The sequence below is a fragment of the Drosophila persimilis genome, unplaced genomic scaffold (genome assembly GCF_003286085.1).
Source record: "Drosophila persimilis strain 14011-0111.01,24,50 unplaced genomic scaffold, DperRS2 tig00000431-arrow-pilon, whole genome shotgun sequence".
NCBI lineage: Eukaryota > Metazoa > Arthropoda > Insecta > Diptera > Drosophilidae > Drosophila > Drosophila persimilis.
Window position 1 is genome coordinate 421,283 of NW_020825312.1, and position 15,237 is coordinate 436,519.

General features: G+C 46.3%; 4 protein-coding genes across 5 annotated transcripts; 2 read left to right on the forward strand and 2 right to left on the reverse strand.

Moving 5' to 3' along the window:
• Positions 1-81: 81 nt before the first annotated feature.
• Positions 82-4,932, forward strand: LOC6595867 (FACT complex subunit spt16). 2 transcript variants are annotated; one of them, XM_002021376.2, is made up of 9 exons: positions 82-223; positions 492-755; positions 818-1,117; positions 1,180-2,357; positions 2,419-3,285; positions 3,344-3,609; positions 3,675-3,831; positions 3,960-4,079; positions 4,568-4,932. In XM_002021376.2, the coding sequence occupies exons 1-9, from the start codon at positions 155-157 to the stop codon at positions 4,725-4,727; spliced, it is 3,381 nt and encodes a 1,126-aa protein (XP_002021412.1). In that variant the 5' UTR covers positions 82-154; the 3' UTR covers positions 4,728-4,932. The 2 variants fall into 2 exon arrangements, with proteins under 2 accessions (XP_002021412.1, XP_026845480.1); XM_026989679.1 differs by lacking the exon at positions 3,960-4,079 and having other exon boundaries at positions 83-223.
• Positions 4,933-6,714, reverse strand: LOC6595866. The gene is made up of 2 exons (XM_002021375.2): positions 6,466-6,714; positions 4,933-6,412 (listed from the first exon to the last, which is right to left on the reverse strand). Exons 1-2 carry the CDS (start codon positions 6,542-6,544, stop codon positions 4,944-4,946), a joined length of 1,548 nt encoding a protein of 515 aa, XP_002021411.2. The 5' UTR covers positions 6,545-6,714; the 3' UTR covers positions 4,933-4,943.
• A 2,563-nt stretch (positions 6,715-9,277) lies between these two features.
• LOC6595865 (transmembrane protein 134) lies at positions 9,278-10,886 on the reverse strand. The gene is made up of 2 exons (XM_002021374.2): positions 10,501-10,886; positions 9,278-9,717 (listed from the first exon to the last, which is right to left on the reverse strand). Exons 1-2 carry the CDS (start codon positions 10,662-10,664, stop codon positions 9,366-9,368), a joined length of 516 nt encoding a protein of 171 aa, XP_002021410.1. The 5' UTR covers positions 10,665-10,886; the 3' UTR covers positions 9,278-9,365.
• Positions 10,887-12,897: 2,011 nt separating this feature from the next.
• LOC6595863 (HBS1-like protein) lies at positions 12,898-15,090 on the forward strand. The gene is made up of 2 exons (XM_026989432.1): positions 12,898-13,028; positions 13,086-15,090. The coding sequence occupies exons 1-2, from the start codon at positions 12,977-12,979 to the stop codon at positions 14,981-14,983; spliced, it is 1,950 nt and encodes a 649-aa protein (XP_026845233.1). The 5' UTR covers positions 12,898-12,976; the 3' UTR covers positions 14,984-15,090.
• Positions 15,091-15,237: the final 147 nt, after the last annotated feature.

The window sequence follows — 15,237 nt, forward strand, 5'->3', positions numbered from 1 at the left end:
ACACTGTACTGCAGACGCTGTTTCTTCTTCTTACCCTTGCCGCTGCCGCGCAATTTTTTCATCCGGCGGAATTCGCAAATGTGTGAAAAAGAATTTAGCTGAAATATAACTAAGATCGGAATTACCTACTAGTTGGTGTGGCTAGAGCAGCAGCATGTCGAGCTTTGTGCTGGATAAAGAGGCGTTTGTGCGTCGCGTAAAGCGGCTTTACACGGAATGGAAGGTAAGTGCGGTTCTGGCGCGTCTCGGTCTGTTGTCTCGTGTCCACAGGAGCGCCCGAGTCAGTTCTCCAGTGATAAATAGCCTTCACATGTGGCTGAGATAAAGAAACAGTTGAATATTGTTGTGAAATTCACAAGCGAATCTGGATTTTCATATCCCTGGGTCGAGTTAGGTTAGGAGGCGTGCGGAGATTACTATCGCGGCTGCCTTGTGGAGATTTGCAAATCAGCTTAAGTATATATGTTTGTCTGTGTGTGTATCATCCCCAGGCACCAAGCACTGGACACGACGATGCCCTGGGCAATCTGGACTGTATCATGAGCGTCGTCGGCTGCGACGAAGATGTGATTTACTCCAAGTCCCTGGCCCTTCAGATCTGGCTGCTTGGCTACGAGCTGACGGACACTATCTCAGTGTTTGCCTCCGATGCCATCTACTTTCTCACAAGCAAGAAGAAGATCGAGTTTCTGAAGCAGGCCCAGAACATCAGCGAAGAGGGCGTGCCTGAAATAAAGCTGCTTGTGAGGGACCGGGTAAGTAAATCGAGATTCCCCTTCCAAGTTCAATTCGATTACATGCTTACTTCGCTTGGCAGACCGACAAGGATAAGGGAAACTTTGAGAAGCTCATCAAGAGCATACAGAACTCGAAGAAGGGCAAGCGCTTGGGCGTCTTCAGCAAAGATTCCTATCCGGGAGAGTACTGCGAGTCGTGGAAAAAGATACTAATGGAGTCACAGTTCGAGCACGTGGACATCAGCACGATCATCGCGTACTTGATGTGCCCCAAAGATGAGTCCGAAATCAACAATATACGTAAGGCCTCACTGGTGTCGATGGACATTTTCAACAAATATCTCAAGGATGAAATTATGGACATTATCGATTCAGACAGGGTGAGGTCTTTTCTAGAATCCATGCCAAGAGTACTCTTGTAATCATCCCAATTCCCTTGCAGAAAGTAAAGCACACAAAGCTGTCCGATGGGTGTGATGCCGCCATTACCGAAAAGAAATACACCAGTGGCCTGGATCCCAGGCTACTGGACATGGCCTATCCGCCTATAATTCAATCGGGTGGATCCTACAGCCTTAAGTTCTCCGCCGCGTCTGATAAGAATGTATTGCACTTTGGCGTGATCGTTTGCTCCCTGGGCGCCCGCTACAAATCGTATTGCTCCAATATATCACGGACTTTCCTTGTCAACCCCACCGAGGCCATGCAGGAAAACTACACGTTTCTGGTAAATGTACAGGAGGAGATTCTCAAGCTGCTCGTGCCAGGTGCCAAGCTGTGCGAGGTCTACGAAAAGACACTGGCCCACGTGAAGAAGGAAAAACCGAATATGGTGGATAATCTCACAAAGACATTCGGCTTTGCCATGGGCCTGGAGTTCCGGGAGAACTCCATTGTCATTGGACCCAAGTGTCAGGCGCTGATCAAGAAGAATATGGTCTTCAATCTGCATGTCGGCATCTCCAATCTCACCAATCCCGAAGCTGCCGACAAGGAGGGTAAAACCTATGCCCTGTTCATAGGAGACACTGTGCTGGTGGGCGAGCAATCGCCAGCCAGTGTGATGACCCCTTCCAAAAAGAAGATAAAAAATGTCGGCATTTTCATCAAGGACGACAGCGAGGAGGAGGATGTGGATGATAAAAAGGCCTCCAAAGAGGATCAGGGCTCTGAAATCCTAGGACGCAGTAAAAGGAATGCTGTCCTGGACTCGAAGCTGCGAAATGAGATCAACACAGAGGAGAAGCGCAAGGAGCATCAACGGGAGCTAGCCCAGCAGCTGAACGCTCGCGCCAAGGAGCGTCTGGCGAAGCAGGGAAATTCCAAGGAAGTGGAGAAGGTGCGCAAGAACACCGTTTCCTACAAGTCCATCAGCCAAATGCCACGCGAGCCCGAGGTCAAGGAACTGAAGCTGTACGTGGACAAGAAATACGAGACAGTCATTATGCCCGTGTTCGGCATCCAGGTGCCTTTCCACATTTCCACCATCAAGAACATTTCACAGTCCGTGGAGGGCGAGTACACCTACTTGCGTATTAACTTCTTTCATCCGGGTGCCACAATGGGGCGCAATGAGGGTGGTCTCTATCCCCAGCCAGAGGCCACATTCGTTAAGGAAGTGTAAGTGTTGATCCTGCATAGATTGAACATTGGCTAACCATCTCCATCCATTCCCTTGCAGGACGTACCGCAGCTCGAATTTGAAGGAGCATGGCGAGGTGGTTGCTCCGTCGGCCAATCTGAATAACGCTTTCCGCTTGATCAAGGAGGTGCAGAAACGCTTTAAAACGCGCGAAGCCGAGGAGCGGGAAAAAGAGGATCTGGTCAAGCAAGATACGCTGATATTGTCCCAGAACAAGGGCAATCCCAAGCTCAAAGATCTGTACATTCGTCCCAATATCGTAACGAAACGAATGACGGGCAGCTTGGAGGCGCACACGAATGGCTTCCGCTACATCTCTGTGCGCGGCGACAAAGTGGATATCCTCTACAACAACATCAAGAGCGCCTTCTTCCAGCCCTGCGACGGTGAAATGATCATTCTGCTCCATTTCCACCTCAAGTATGCCATCATGTTTGGCAAAAAAAAGCACGTGGATGTCCAGTTCTACACGGAGGTGGGCGAGATCACCACGGATTTGGGCAAGCATCAGCACATGCACGATCGCGACGATTTGGCCGCGGAGCAGGCGGAGCGAGAGCTGCGCCACAAGCTGAAGACGGCCTTTAAGAGCTTCTGCGAGAAGGTGGAGACCATGACCAAGTCTATTGTGGAGTTCGATACGCCATTCCGTGAACTGGGTTTCCCCGGCGCGCCCTTCCGCAGTACCGTCACGCTGCAGCCCACCTCTGGATCGCTGGTTAATCTAACAGAATGGCCGCCATTCGTCATAACCCTGGATGATGTCGAGCTGGTGCACTTTGAGCGTGTCCAATTCCATCTGCGCAACTTCGACATGATATTTGTGTTCAAGGAGTACAACAAGAAGGTTGCCATGGTCAATGCCATTCCCATGAATATGCTGGACCACGTCAAGGAGTGGCTAAAGTGGGTCTAAAATTTGACTTTGTTTACCCTCGTGTTTCAATTGTGCTGATTCTTTCAGCTCTTGCGATATTCGCTACTCGGAGGGCGTTCAATCTCTGAACTGGCAAAAGATCATGAAGACGATTGTAGATGATCCGCAGGGCTTCTTCGAGCAGGGCGGCTGGTCCTTCTTGGACCCCGAATCCGATGGCGAAGAGGATAATGAAACTGCCGAATCGGAAGAGGATGAAGCCTACAATCCCACAGATGCCGAAACAGATGAGGAGTCCGAAGAAGATTCCGAATACTCAGAAGCCTCTGAAGATGAGAGCGATGACAGCGATGGTAATTTACTGATTCTATTCTCATGATAGTTTTCCCCCAAATCAAACCATACTCTCGTTTTGCAGAAGATCTTGGCTCCGATGAAGAATCCGGCAAGGACTGGTCCGATCTGGAGCGTGAGGCGGCCGAGGAAGATCGAAATCACGATTATCAGCCCACCGATGACAAGCGCAACGGCACGAAATTCGAGACGAAAAAGAGCGACATGAGTTCCAAACACAGGTATGAGAGAGAGCCGAATGGCCCCAGAATGGCGTCCACCCTTCGAATGTGACTTAACCTCAGCTCTCCTCTGTTTTATCTTTATCAATTGTTCTCCCCCCATTTACGCACACGTACACCCAACACAGTCGACGAGACCGCGAGGAGCAGCGATCATCGTCATCGCACAGTAAAAAGCATAAGTCGAATTCCTCCTCTTCCTCTTCGCATTTAAAATCCTCCAGCTCCAAACATGGCAGCTCATCTAGGTTTGTTAACGAAAACCCACCAACCAACCTCTAGCATCATCAGGCATAACGCAAGAGCATCGCATCCCATACACCAACATTCGCATTCCACACAAAAAAAATCCCATACAAAATGGAAAAATTAAACACCGATTGGCTTGTAGATTGGATTTTGATATTAAGAAATTTATGAAGTACATGAAAATGTTGAAATAGGGATAGACTTTTACATTCTACATTTTTGATTGTTTTCTCTTTTTTTTTTATGACTTTAGCTTTCTAATGCCAAACTTCTTTGACTGCACCCAAAAAAAACCCCCCACTTATAATACGACAATTCCAATAGCTTCTTAAAAATACTTCATAAATTAATGCGAAATTTCTTTTCCAAAAAAAAACCAAATCATCTTCAAATGTTGCTTGCTACAAAATTATAAAACAAAGTTCTGCGGCTTGCGTCAATAATATATTAATAATAACAAAACCTACTCTCAATCTTATTTTTAAAGCCCTTCGAAGTCGTCCAAGGATAAGTACCACAATCGGGACAAGCATCATTCCTCATCTTCTGGTCACAAGAGCAGCAGTAAGAGCAAGGACCATGATCGGAAGCGTTCGCGGGAGGACAGCCGTGACAATGGTCACAAGTCGAAGAAGTCTCGTCGTTAAATGTGGTTTACTCGCAACTGCTGTCTGTTTCAAACTTTCCTGTTATCTGTTAAAACCCCCACCCCCACCCAAACTCCCTTCCTCCGGCCATCTCCAACTTCTTTTGCACTAATCTCCCATTCATTTTCACCGCTTCAAAGTTGTATTACAAATTTCATAATTATAATACGATAATACATGTAATAAATTAATTTAAGATACCATCTGTCGCTGGCTTTACTTGTTCCAGCTGCCCAAGAGCTTGCGATAGACATGGAGCATGTCATCGCTGTCCTCCCTTCGAAGACCAGAGTGCTGCTGCCGCTGATGCTGATGCGGATGCTCCTGCCGGGAATAGGAGTGAGGACTTGTGACTGCGGCGGCCACACTACCTCTGCGACGATGTGCATCGAACATGTTGCGGGTCTTGTTGATGGGATAGCGCATCTTATTCTTCAGCCACGTGGTGAAGGCGCGCTCGTTGTCCTGCATCTTCTTCAGGTCGTGCTCGTTGCTCCTGAGCGTCTGCTCCATCACGTATCGCTGCTTTCGGCGGAGCTTCTGCTCCCTTCGCTGCAGCTGCTGTGCGCTCAGCCCGTACTCAGACATGTAGCCGGTGTAGCGAGGCAGTTTCTCCTGCAGCGAGTGTCGATGCTCGCAGCAGGTCTTGTAGTTCATCCGGATCGAGGGCGATGCTGTCGAAGCGGAGGCCGACGAAGGTGTTGGGGTGGGCTTGGCCCTCCGACGGAAGCTAAAGCGGCGTGAATTGAAGAAAGTCTTGGAGCTGGATTTGGGGCAGGCGGCGGTGGCCTCGTTAGCTTCATTAGGTGGGATTGAGTCCTCCCTTTTGTAGTAAATGCTTTGCTCGTTCAGCTCAAAGTCGTCCGGGATGTAGCTGGCTACAATGATGGACAAGTCGTCGTCTTCCTCTGCCTCATTGTCATGGTCTGCTGCTGGCGGCACTGGTGGAGGAGATTCATGATCATCCTCCACTCCGGTCAGCCTATCGATCTGTGCCTGGCCCTTGGGATCCAGGGTCTTGTAGAGATTCTTGTAGGCTTGACGCAGCTTAAGGCGCGCCTCATTCAAAGTGCGTTCCTCTTCCTCGCAGTCAGATTCGGTCAGCAGGTTGGTCAGACTCTTCTGATCCGACTCCTCATCATCGTAGTCGTGCTCGAATGTATTCTGGCGACGTTGAAGGGCAGAAACCGTGGAGGAATCGTTCTTGAGGGGCGTGTCATCATCCAGATCCGCCTCATCCACGCCGGAGAAGTCGTCTTCCTCCTCCACAACGATGGCTTCCTCGGGGGCGGGCTTCTGTGGGACTTCCGTGAGGTCTAGGATTTCCTCGCATATTTCCTCCTCCACCTCCACTTCGGACTCTTCCGCTGAAGGCTCTGCAATTATCTTAGCCTCCACTGGATTCATGGCCACCTCTGGAGCTGGAAGCGGCGGCGACGACGATGCCTCCTCCTCTGCAATGGGCTTCAGCTTCAGCTGCGTCAACTGCTCTAGAAGTTCGTCAGGTGGACTGGGACTCTGCTCCTTCGGCTGCTCCCCCGTAGGCTCGTAATCCTCCAAGTTCAGGGCGAAGGTCACTTTGGTCACCTTGCCGTTGCCATTGGCGGCCTCGTCGGGTGCAAAGAGCTCCTTGTTGGCCTCCTTGATCTTGTCCACAATGTTGTATTCGTTGACGGGCTTCAGGACTGCGGAATAATCCATCAATAGAGACATGCTGCTGCCAGCAGTGGCGACTTACAATAGACCTCGCAATCCTCGTCCGACTCCGCCTCGTGCTCGCTCATCTCTGTCGGCGGCGGCGGTGGCGGCTTTCGCATCGATTCCCTTCGAGTGTTGGGATATTTTTAGACGCCACACAGGATTTATGATTCGCAGGCGCCAAAACTTTCCATTTCGTGGCGTGCAAAAGCGACAAAGCACAGCACAGAGGAGCCGCAGTCCCCGCTCAGGGCCCCATCACAGGCCAAGCACCCATTAAAGTCTAATGAACTTGGATATGGATATGGGGATGTGCACTCCAGACATTAGCGGCTGCTCCTCCGGCACCTCCCGCTGCCGCTGCGGTTATGGCCAGCTATCAGGCATTTCAATGGCGCCCGTTGCCAGGCGGCCGCACTCTCTGGATGTCCTCTTGTTTGATCGATGCCTGGTGACAAATTGTCTCTTCTGTACAGGGGTTGGATTGGATGGGATTCGGCAAGTGATTGAATGGGGACTACGAATGATGGTTGGATAGAAACAAGAACACTGCTGTTTGGCTTTTATTTCCATGCACTTTATTCCATATCATTTCCACACTTACATTCCTAAGCAGCACATTTAAAGCTTAATCATCAACGGCCGCACCGAGTCGGGGTCGGATCGGGTCGGGTCGAGGCAACAATTATACGTACAATATTCAAATTCAATTCAAATAAGTTCGAAGCTACAAAAATAATCGATTCGATTCGAGGGGGAGACGCACAACACCAATATAATTAAACCTATTAGAGCCGTCGTTAACTTTGTATTGAGCAAAAGTACTATTCATTCTTTCCAAAGCCATTGCCAATTTGATTGTTTCATACATTCATATAATATCATTTCACTTCATTTCATCTGCTTCGCCATTGGCCAAAGGCAACTGAAATATCCATTAACCTAAGAGTACCCTCGATTGGGGCTTTGGAGTTGGGTTGGGAGCTGGAGCTGGAACTGGAGCGTGTCCACAGTGCGTTTCATATGTGTAGGACAACAGGTTGGAGCTTTCTACATACATATATGGGAGTTTATCTTATGTTATACATAGTTCGATCTGTGTTCAGGTTTGGAACAAGAAGGAAATCTATTAAACTACAGAATTAAGTGTTGGAAATTTTACTAATAGAACTTGATCTATTTTGGGAATAGAATAAACTAGATTGATTGCATATATCAGAACAACCAGTTTTGGGCAGTATGGAGTCTAAATCTTTCTCTTACAGCTTTGAAACGCACTGTGTTCTTGGGGCAAATGATGAATTTCAGTGGGAATGCCGCAAATTAAAGATAAATGTTATCGCTATATTTTTAGCCAGTAAAAGAAATCAATTTCCCGAAGACAGGGCAGAAATGAAAAGAAAAAAAGACTGAACCAATGATAAATCACGTTGAAAAAACCAAAAACAATTGATAAAAACTTCACCTTTATCACTATCATAACTTCGATAGCGAGAAAACATAAATAAATTAAACCCAGTCAAATCTCGGTTTTCGGATGAAGTAACTTAAATGATACACATATCATTTGTATATGTATAATAAATGAATATAATTAAAATCAGGTTTTTCAAAAATAATATTATTTAATTTGCATAAAAACCAACATTAAATAGGAAAATATACATACAAAAGTCACAAAAACTACAGAGATATACAAAACTAAACATACATACAAATTTCGTGTAAATTTTGGAAAAGATAAAGTAGTCCTGTATTAGATTAGATAGATTATCCATAAATCGTATTTATGTGTCTGTTCATTAAATTTATTGTTATTTTTGTTGTGTTTTTATGTTGTTTTTTTCTTGTTTCTTTTTCGTATTAATACAACCATATTCAGCATTTCTTAAAAAAGAAATTATACATCATTAAGAACTAAACGGATGAGAGGTGTGTTGTGAAGAGGTGAATCAGTTTCAGTTTCAAGAAATGTTAATGACTGTGAGATGTAATTTCATTAGAGGACGGGTAAGGTTTTTAAGAATGCGGGGGATAAAATGGGATAAAGGCGGAATAGAGTCGCGTCATCAATATATTCATAAAAAGAACGTATTGCAATATCGGGTCATCGACTTACATCACTAGAACGAGTAGTAGCTAGGTATTATCATGGGGTTTTGCTTAAGAGTTCTCTTTTCGCTTTACAATCCGCTAAATTATATTCGTAATTCGACGTTGACTAAAGTCTAGTTCTAGTTCTTTAAGGCGCATCCCTGGACAGACGCTCACTAATCGTATAGTACATAGATTCGTGGGTTTTTGGGGTTGAGTTTTATGTGAGTTTCTTTTTTGGAAAGTCGTAAAACATTTTTCGTTACGCTCGCGATCGTTTGCTTTTTTGGTGCAATTAAATTTCAATAAATTACATTACAATATATACGTATATATAGATATATATAATATGTTATAACTCTAGCGATTCCTCAACGTGTTAGCATCATATACAAAGTCTTTCTCTTGTGTGTTTACTACCTTTTATCTGTTTTGCTTAAATCAATTTCGAGGGTACGTATGGTATGAATTGTTTTGCACTTTCTTCTGGGATTCGAGGGGATACAAAAACAGTTTACTGAGTATAATTTCTTGTAAAGTATATATCATTTATATAAATATATTGCTAAATTTCGATTCGGGTTCTGAGGGGTTTTTCTCGGGAAGCTTGGTCTAAACAAAAAACGTACGTTACACAAAACGAGTTGAGTTATTTACGTTATAGAACAAAAGATTCGCTTACAGAAAATATAAACAAATGTTTAGATTTATATTTATAGACAGGGTTCTCCCATTCCCTCTCTCTCTCTCTCTCTCTCTTTCTCTCTCTCTCTCTTTCACTGCTTATCTCTCTTCTCTCTTCTGTTGGATCAACCAATTCACTCCAATGCAGCTGCTCTCCTTTGTTTATGTGAACAGGGGCAGGTGATAGAAATCGAACCCTCGATAGCCTTTGGCTGCCAGCCAAATGTAGACGACATGATAGGCTCCTGGTATAAAGCAAATAAGTCCAGCGACAAAGAACACAACACCCTGCGATGTGTTTTGCGGATCGGCAATGGCAAAGGTGCCCATCACAAAGAGGCCCGTGCCCACAATCAGCAACGTGAAGGCGGCCAGCACTGTGCGCCAGTTCTCGCGCACCTTCGGATGTCGCCAGCAGTATGTGTTGGTCTCCTCCGTGGGCAGATTACCATATTCCTGGATGAGTGAGTCGCTATCCCTGGAGGTTGTGTCTTCGGCGTATTTGTTATAGCCCCTGGGGAGGATAGAGAGGACAATTGCAATACAATAAAAAAAACACAATTTAAAGCGACTTAAAAAGCTCTTATCAATCAAATTGAGGGGTTATCGCGGGTTGGACTGCCGCCAAAAGCAAGACGCAATCAATTATTGCATATTATACTCGATTATATTGGCAACGAAACCCGACAAGTGCAGACGAGGCTGGTTGTTGAGCTGTTAACTGGTTCCAGCTGACCGCAGGCGAAGGCCATCCCCCCTTCGCGCAATAACGCTTCAATCTCTTCAAGAAATGAGAAACCTTTATGACGAAATTTATGCGCAATGTATTTTTTTTACAATTGAATGCCAAATTAGGCTGGACGTCTGCATTTATAATCTCAATAATTACATACATATGGTTGTTGGTGTTTCTGTTGCTGTTGCGACACGCCATGCATTGGTAATGGGAGAGCAAAAGAAATGAATGGAAGGAAGGCAAGAAGCACGCACGCGCCTGCGGCATCAAAGTTTAGGTAAATTATTCAAGTGTTTAGGTGCTTCCGGCGGGAATAAGGAAGTGCGACTTGAGCAGGGCAGAGACTACAATGTAGCCAGTGCATCTGGCAATGTCAACAGCTGGGCAGGCCTGAATTTCTTGTCTTTTGTGATTCACAAAGAGAACGAACTCCAAAATGGTGCCAATAACAGCCCACGCATGCAAACACAACCACAGATCAGATCACACATCAGAATGAGACCAGCGAACGAGACCCGTTTTTGGCATCACATCGCAAGGCATGACCACTGCCCCACTCACTTTGGATCCTGTATGCGTATGGATACATCTTCGGTGGAGCGACCTTGTTTTCCGCCCCGCATGGGTGTGGATATCACTGTGGAGCCATAGACGCGTATCGCCTCGTCTGTTTCCTCCTCGAATGCGTCGTGTATGGAGAAGCCCCTCGCCCCGTTATTGTACATATTTTTAGTGCTGCCTGCTCTGCTGCTATTGTTGTGTATTATTAACGATGTACGTTGTAGGTGCCAACGATGGCGCACTGTGTCGTTGGGGGAGAGAAAAGCGGCACTTGTAATGCTACTTTGAATTCATTTTTCCGCACACCGTATTCGGGCTCTGTTCGACGCTTTTTCTGTAGCCCGTAACCGCACCGAAAGTGATTTTTTCTTTATTTTTTTATTTTTAACAAAAGAAGACAGCACATCAGTGTGACCTTTATCGATAAACTATACCGTCTCATTTTCAGAATATACCGAAGAGAATATAATATACCGAAAACGGTCACCCTTCACGCATCATATGCGCCATCTATTGATAGTTACATGAACTGATTTTCGAGATTTTCCAGTGAAGTTTAAAAAATGTAGTTTACCAGGGTGCCAGTAATTGCGGCATTTTTCTTGTTTATCACTTAAATTCTGAACCTTCTATACGAGCGAAACTCATGGACTCATGATCACAATGTCCAGCTCTGGATCGTCTACATCTGCATGGCTCATCTGTGACAGGAGCAGCTTCCTCTGGCTGAGTGTCTGGCTCTGCTATGTTACTGTCACTGTCGGATCTGTTTTGGTAATCATTTCCGATTTTATCACAATAAAAGGATCCAGCATGCCATTGGGAGCAACAGGATTTCTGGCGTTCGCATGGAAACCCTCATTGGCCTTTGTCGTCCGCTGATGCGGAGGAGCCGGACCTGCTCTTAAGCTCCCGCTTCGACAAATGCTTTTAAACTCCTGCAAGAGCTCCTGCTGGCGTCTTGCTCGCTCTGCGTTCCTCTGATCCGCCTCCTTCATGCGTAGTTTGAGCAGCCCCAATATCGCCCCCAGCCTCTGCTCTTTAGACGTCTTCTTCACCCAACGGTCTAGAAGCTCTGGTATCGTTTTCTAGCGATTCAGCCAACTCGGCAAACTCCTCCTCTGCGGCGTCCCTCTTACTGTAATTTATTACACTGGTCTTTAAATTCGTATAGGGCCTACCCAATTACCAATTCTTCCTGAAGCATCGTTTCACTAAGTAGTATGGTGGCTCTACATGGAATTTTTCAACGGCCGGCATTACTCTGGGTGTGTTAGTACAACAAGGTGACGCATGAACTCTTGAAATACTGACCACACAGAATATCCGTTGTACTGCTAGAAAAATACTTTAAAAAAAGAAATATGACAAGGTGTATGAAATAGATAGGGTGCATATTTTTTGTCCTGGCGAAAATATTTTTATTAATGTGAGATATCATGGAACTGGTTTTTTTTTAATTTAGGGCAAATCGAAACTATTTCTCTGTTGTTTCACGTCTCTAAATCATGTATGGCCGAGGCTTTTGATTATACTTATCGGTGCCAAAAATATTTATAGTTTTGTTATGCTATGATATTAAAGTTTGCTATACTCTGCATGCCCTTGGGAATTGTTTTTCAATGACTGGCTAGTGTCTTTGTTTCAAAGCTACGATCTTACGGAGATTAGTATGTATCGGGATTGAGATGCATATACGTACATACATACATATAATTTTTAATATACACAAATAAAATGCATAAATATTTACATCAATTTGTATCTGTAAAAAAGACATTATTACTTGCGTTTCAAAGCAGGTTGGACAGCAGAATTTTAGAAATTATTAAAGGAAATAGGGTATACAATACCCATATCATAGCTGATGCCGGTTGACCAGCAACAGCGACGTATGTATGTACATATGTATCATTCCAAGCACACTTGCATTCATTCCGTACATACGTTTTATGCTGTGACTTTTTTGGTTTAAAGCTTATTTTAGACACCATCAAATAAAAAGAAGTACCCAAAATTAGCCAATCTTGTGTGAAATTGATTCATCAATCGTAAACAGCTATTCGTTTGGGTCTGAGGAACCCAGCTAGCTAGTAATATTAAGCCGAATATCAAAATATCATGGACAGAGATCGATTAGCCCATTGTCGACCAATGGTATTTAAATACATATACTCTACGACAATGCTAAAACTTAAAGACTTTTAGCGCAGTTCAGGTGAGAGATATCGTTGTTTTTTTTAGTAAGTAAAGGGGCAGGATCAGATGGGTCTACAAGAAGAATTTACAAACAGTATTATTTTCCGCGGCTTAAGTCATAGATGTTTTTTAAAGGTGGCTTAAGTGGGTTAAGACATGAAACAAGGGGAACCCTGATCACCACTTCTACTTTATTTTCATTCTTTCGATGAAATTAATTTTAATTAAAAAAAAATTGTGAAATAGTGAGCGACTGTTAAATAGAAGGCCCGCCAAGATGTCGCGCCACAGGATTGTTCGGACGATGGATTACAAAGACGAATACGATGGTTACGATGACGTCTACGGACACTCCGTTGATGATGACCACTGCATTTCACCCACAGATGCCCAACAATGGCTGTACGACCGGGAGCGCGGCAGGCAGAGCATCTCCACCTTCATTAGCAAGAACAAAGACATCAAGGAGGAAGGAGAGCACGACGAGGACGCCGAGGACGAGGCCTACGAGAAGGCCAGACGCGACTCGGAGAGCTTCCAGATGCCCGAACTGAACGAAATGGACCAGGCCAAGCTGAGTTCCTGCGTGGACGAGGTGCGGAGTGTGGTGGGCGACACTGTGTCCGAGCGCCGCATTGTGGAGACCTCCATGAAATTTGACTACGACATACAGAAGATTTTGGACGAGATCCTAAACGGAGAGACAAAGAAGTCGGCGAAACCTACGCTCCGACCGAAGGTGCCTGTCCCCATTGCAGCCACTACAGTGAAGTCTGCCAGCAAGCCCCCGCCCCCGGCAAAAATCAGCCTAAAGGAGCCGCGGCGTGGCTTTGAAATAGCTTCTCCCAAGTTACCGTCCTCCCCTGTAGTCTCTGGCAGGAATTCCCCCGTCGAGGTGGGAGAAGGCGATTTGTCCCGCACTTCCGCCAGCCTCTTTAAGGTCTCTAAGGACCAGTCCCAACGCAATGCCCAGCAACTGTACGAGAAGGAGCGAGCCGACCAAAAGAGCCACATCCACATGATCGTCATCGGCCATGTAGATGCGGGAAAGAGCACCCTGATGGGCCACTTACTCTACGACACAGGAAACGTCTCGCAGCGCGTGATGCACAAGCACGAGCAAGAGTCCAAGAAGCTTGGGAAGCAGAGCTTCATGTACGCCTGGGTTCTGGACGAGACCGGCGAGGAGCGTGCCCGAGGTATTACCATGGACGTGGGGCAGTCTCGCATCGAGACAAAGACAAAGATTGTGACTCTGCTAGATGCGCCTGGCCACAAGGATTTCATACCCAACATGATCTCCGGTGCCACACAGGCGGATGTGGCCCTCCTAGTGGTGGATGCCACGCGGGGCGAATTCGAATCCGGCTTTGAGCTGGGTGGACAGACGCGCGAGCATGCCATCCTGGTACGATCCCTGGGTGTAAACCAGCTGGGCGTGGTTATCAACAAGCTGGACACTGTTGGCTGGTCCCAGCAGCGATTCACGGAGATTGTCACCAAACTAAAGTCCTTCCTTAAACAGGCGGGCTTCAAGGAGTCGGACGTAAGCTTCACGCCCTGCTCTGGCCTGACCGGCGAGAATCTCACCAAGACAGCCCAGGAGGCCGCACTCACCAGCTGGTACAGTGGTCGCCACCTGCTGGACGTGATTGAGAATTTCAAGATACCGGAGCGGGCCATCGACAGACCGCTGCGGATGTCAGTCTCGGATATCTACAAGGGCACTGGTTCTGGATTCTGCATTTCTGGACGAGTTGAGACTGGTATGATCTGCGTGAATGATAAGGTGCTGGTCGGCGCAAGCAGGGAGCAGGCGCAGGTCAAGTCCCTGACCATGGATGAGTTCACCCAGACGAGCGTCTTTGCTGGCGATCAGATTTCGGTGACGCTGGCCGGCGTGGATATCAACAACATAACCGTCGGCTGCATCATCAGTGACCCACAGACACCTATTCCCGTGACCACACGCTTCCAGGCCCGCATCATCGTCTTCAGTGTCAAGGTGCCCATTACCATGGGGTATCCGGTGCTGCTCCACCACCAGTCGCTCATCGAGCCGGCTGTTGTTTGCAAACTGACGGCATCCATACACAAGAGCACCGGCGAGGTGGTAAAGAAGAAGCCGCGTTGCCTAGGCAGCAACTCGTGTGCCCTGGTCGAATTGGAGACGAGTCGCCCCATCTGCATAGAGCGGTACGCCGACTTCAAGGAACTGGGTCGCATCATGTTGAGGGTGGCTGGTGTCACGATTGCTGCTGGAATGGTCACAAAGATACGCTGAGCTGAGGGGGCTGCTGAAATTTCTAAATTTTAGTTACAAATTTTTTTGTTTTGCTAAATATAAAACAAACAGTAGAACCAGTTCTAAAAGACGTTGGAGCAGTGGAATTGTTAGTAATATTAATATTAAACCGAATAACACAATTGACGAATCTGACTTTCATCGGTATATTGACGGTATATTTCTGAGTGTCAGACGGTATATTTTTTCGATAAGTCCACTGGTCACACTGCACCAAACATTTTCGGTGCGGG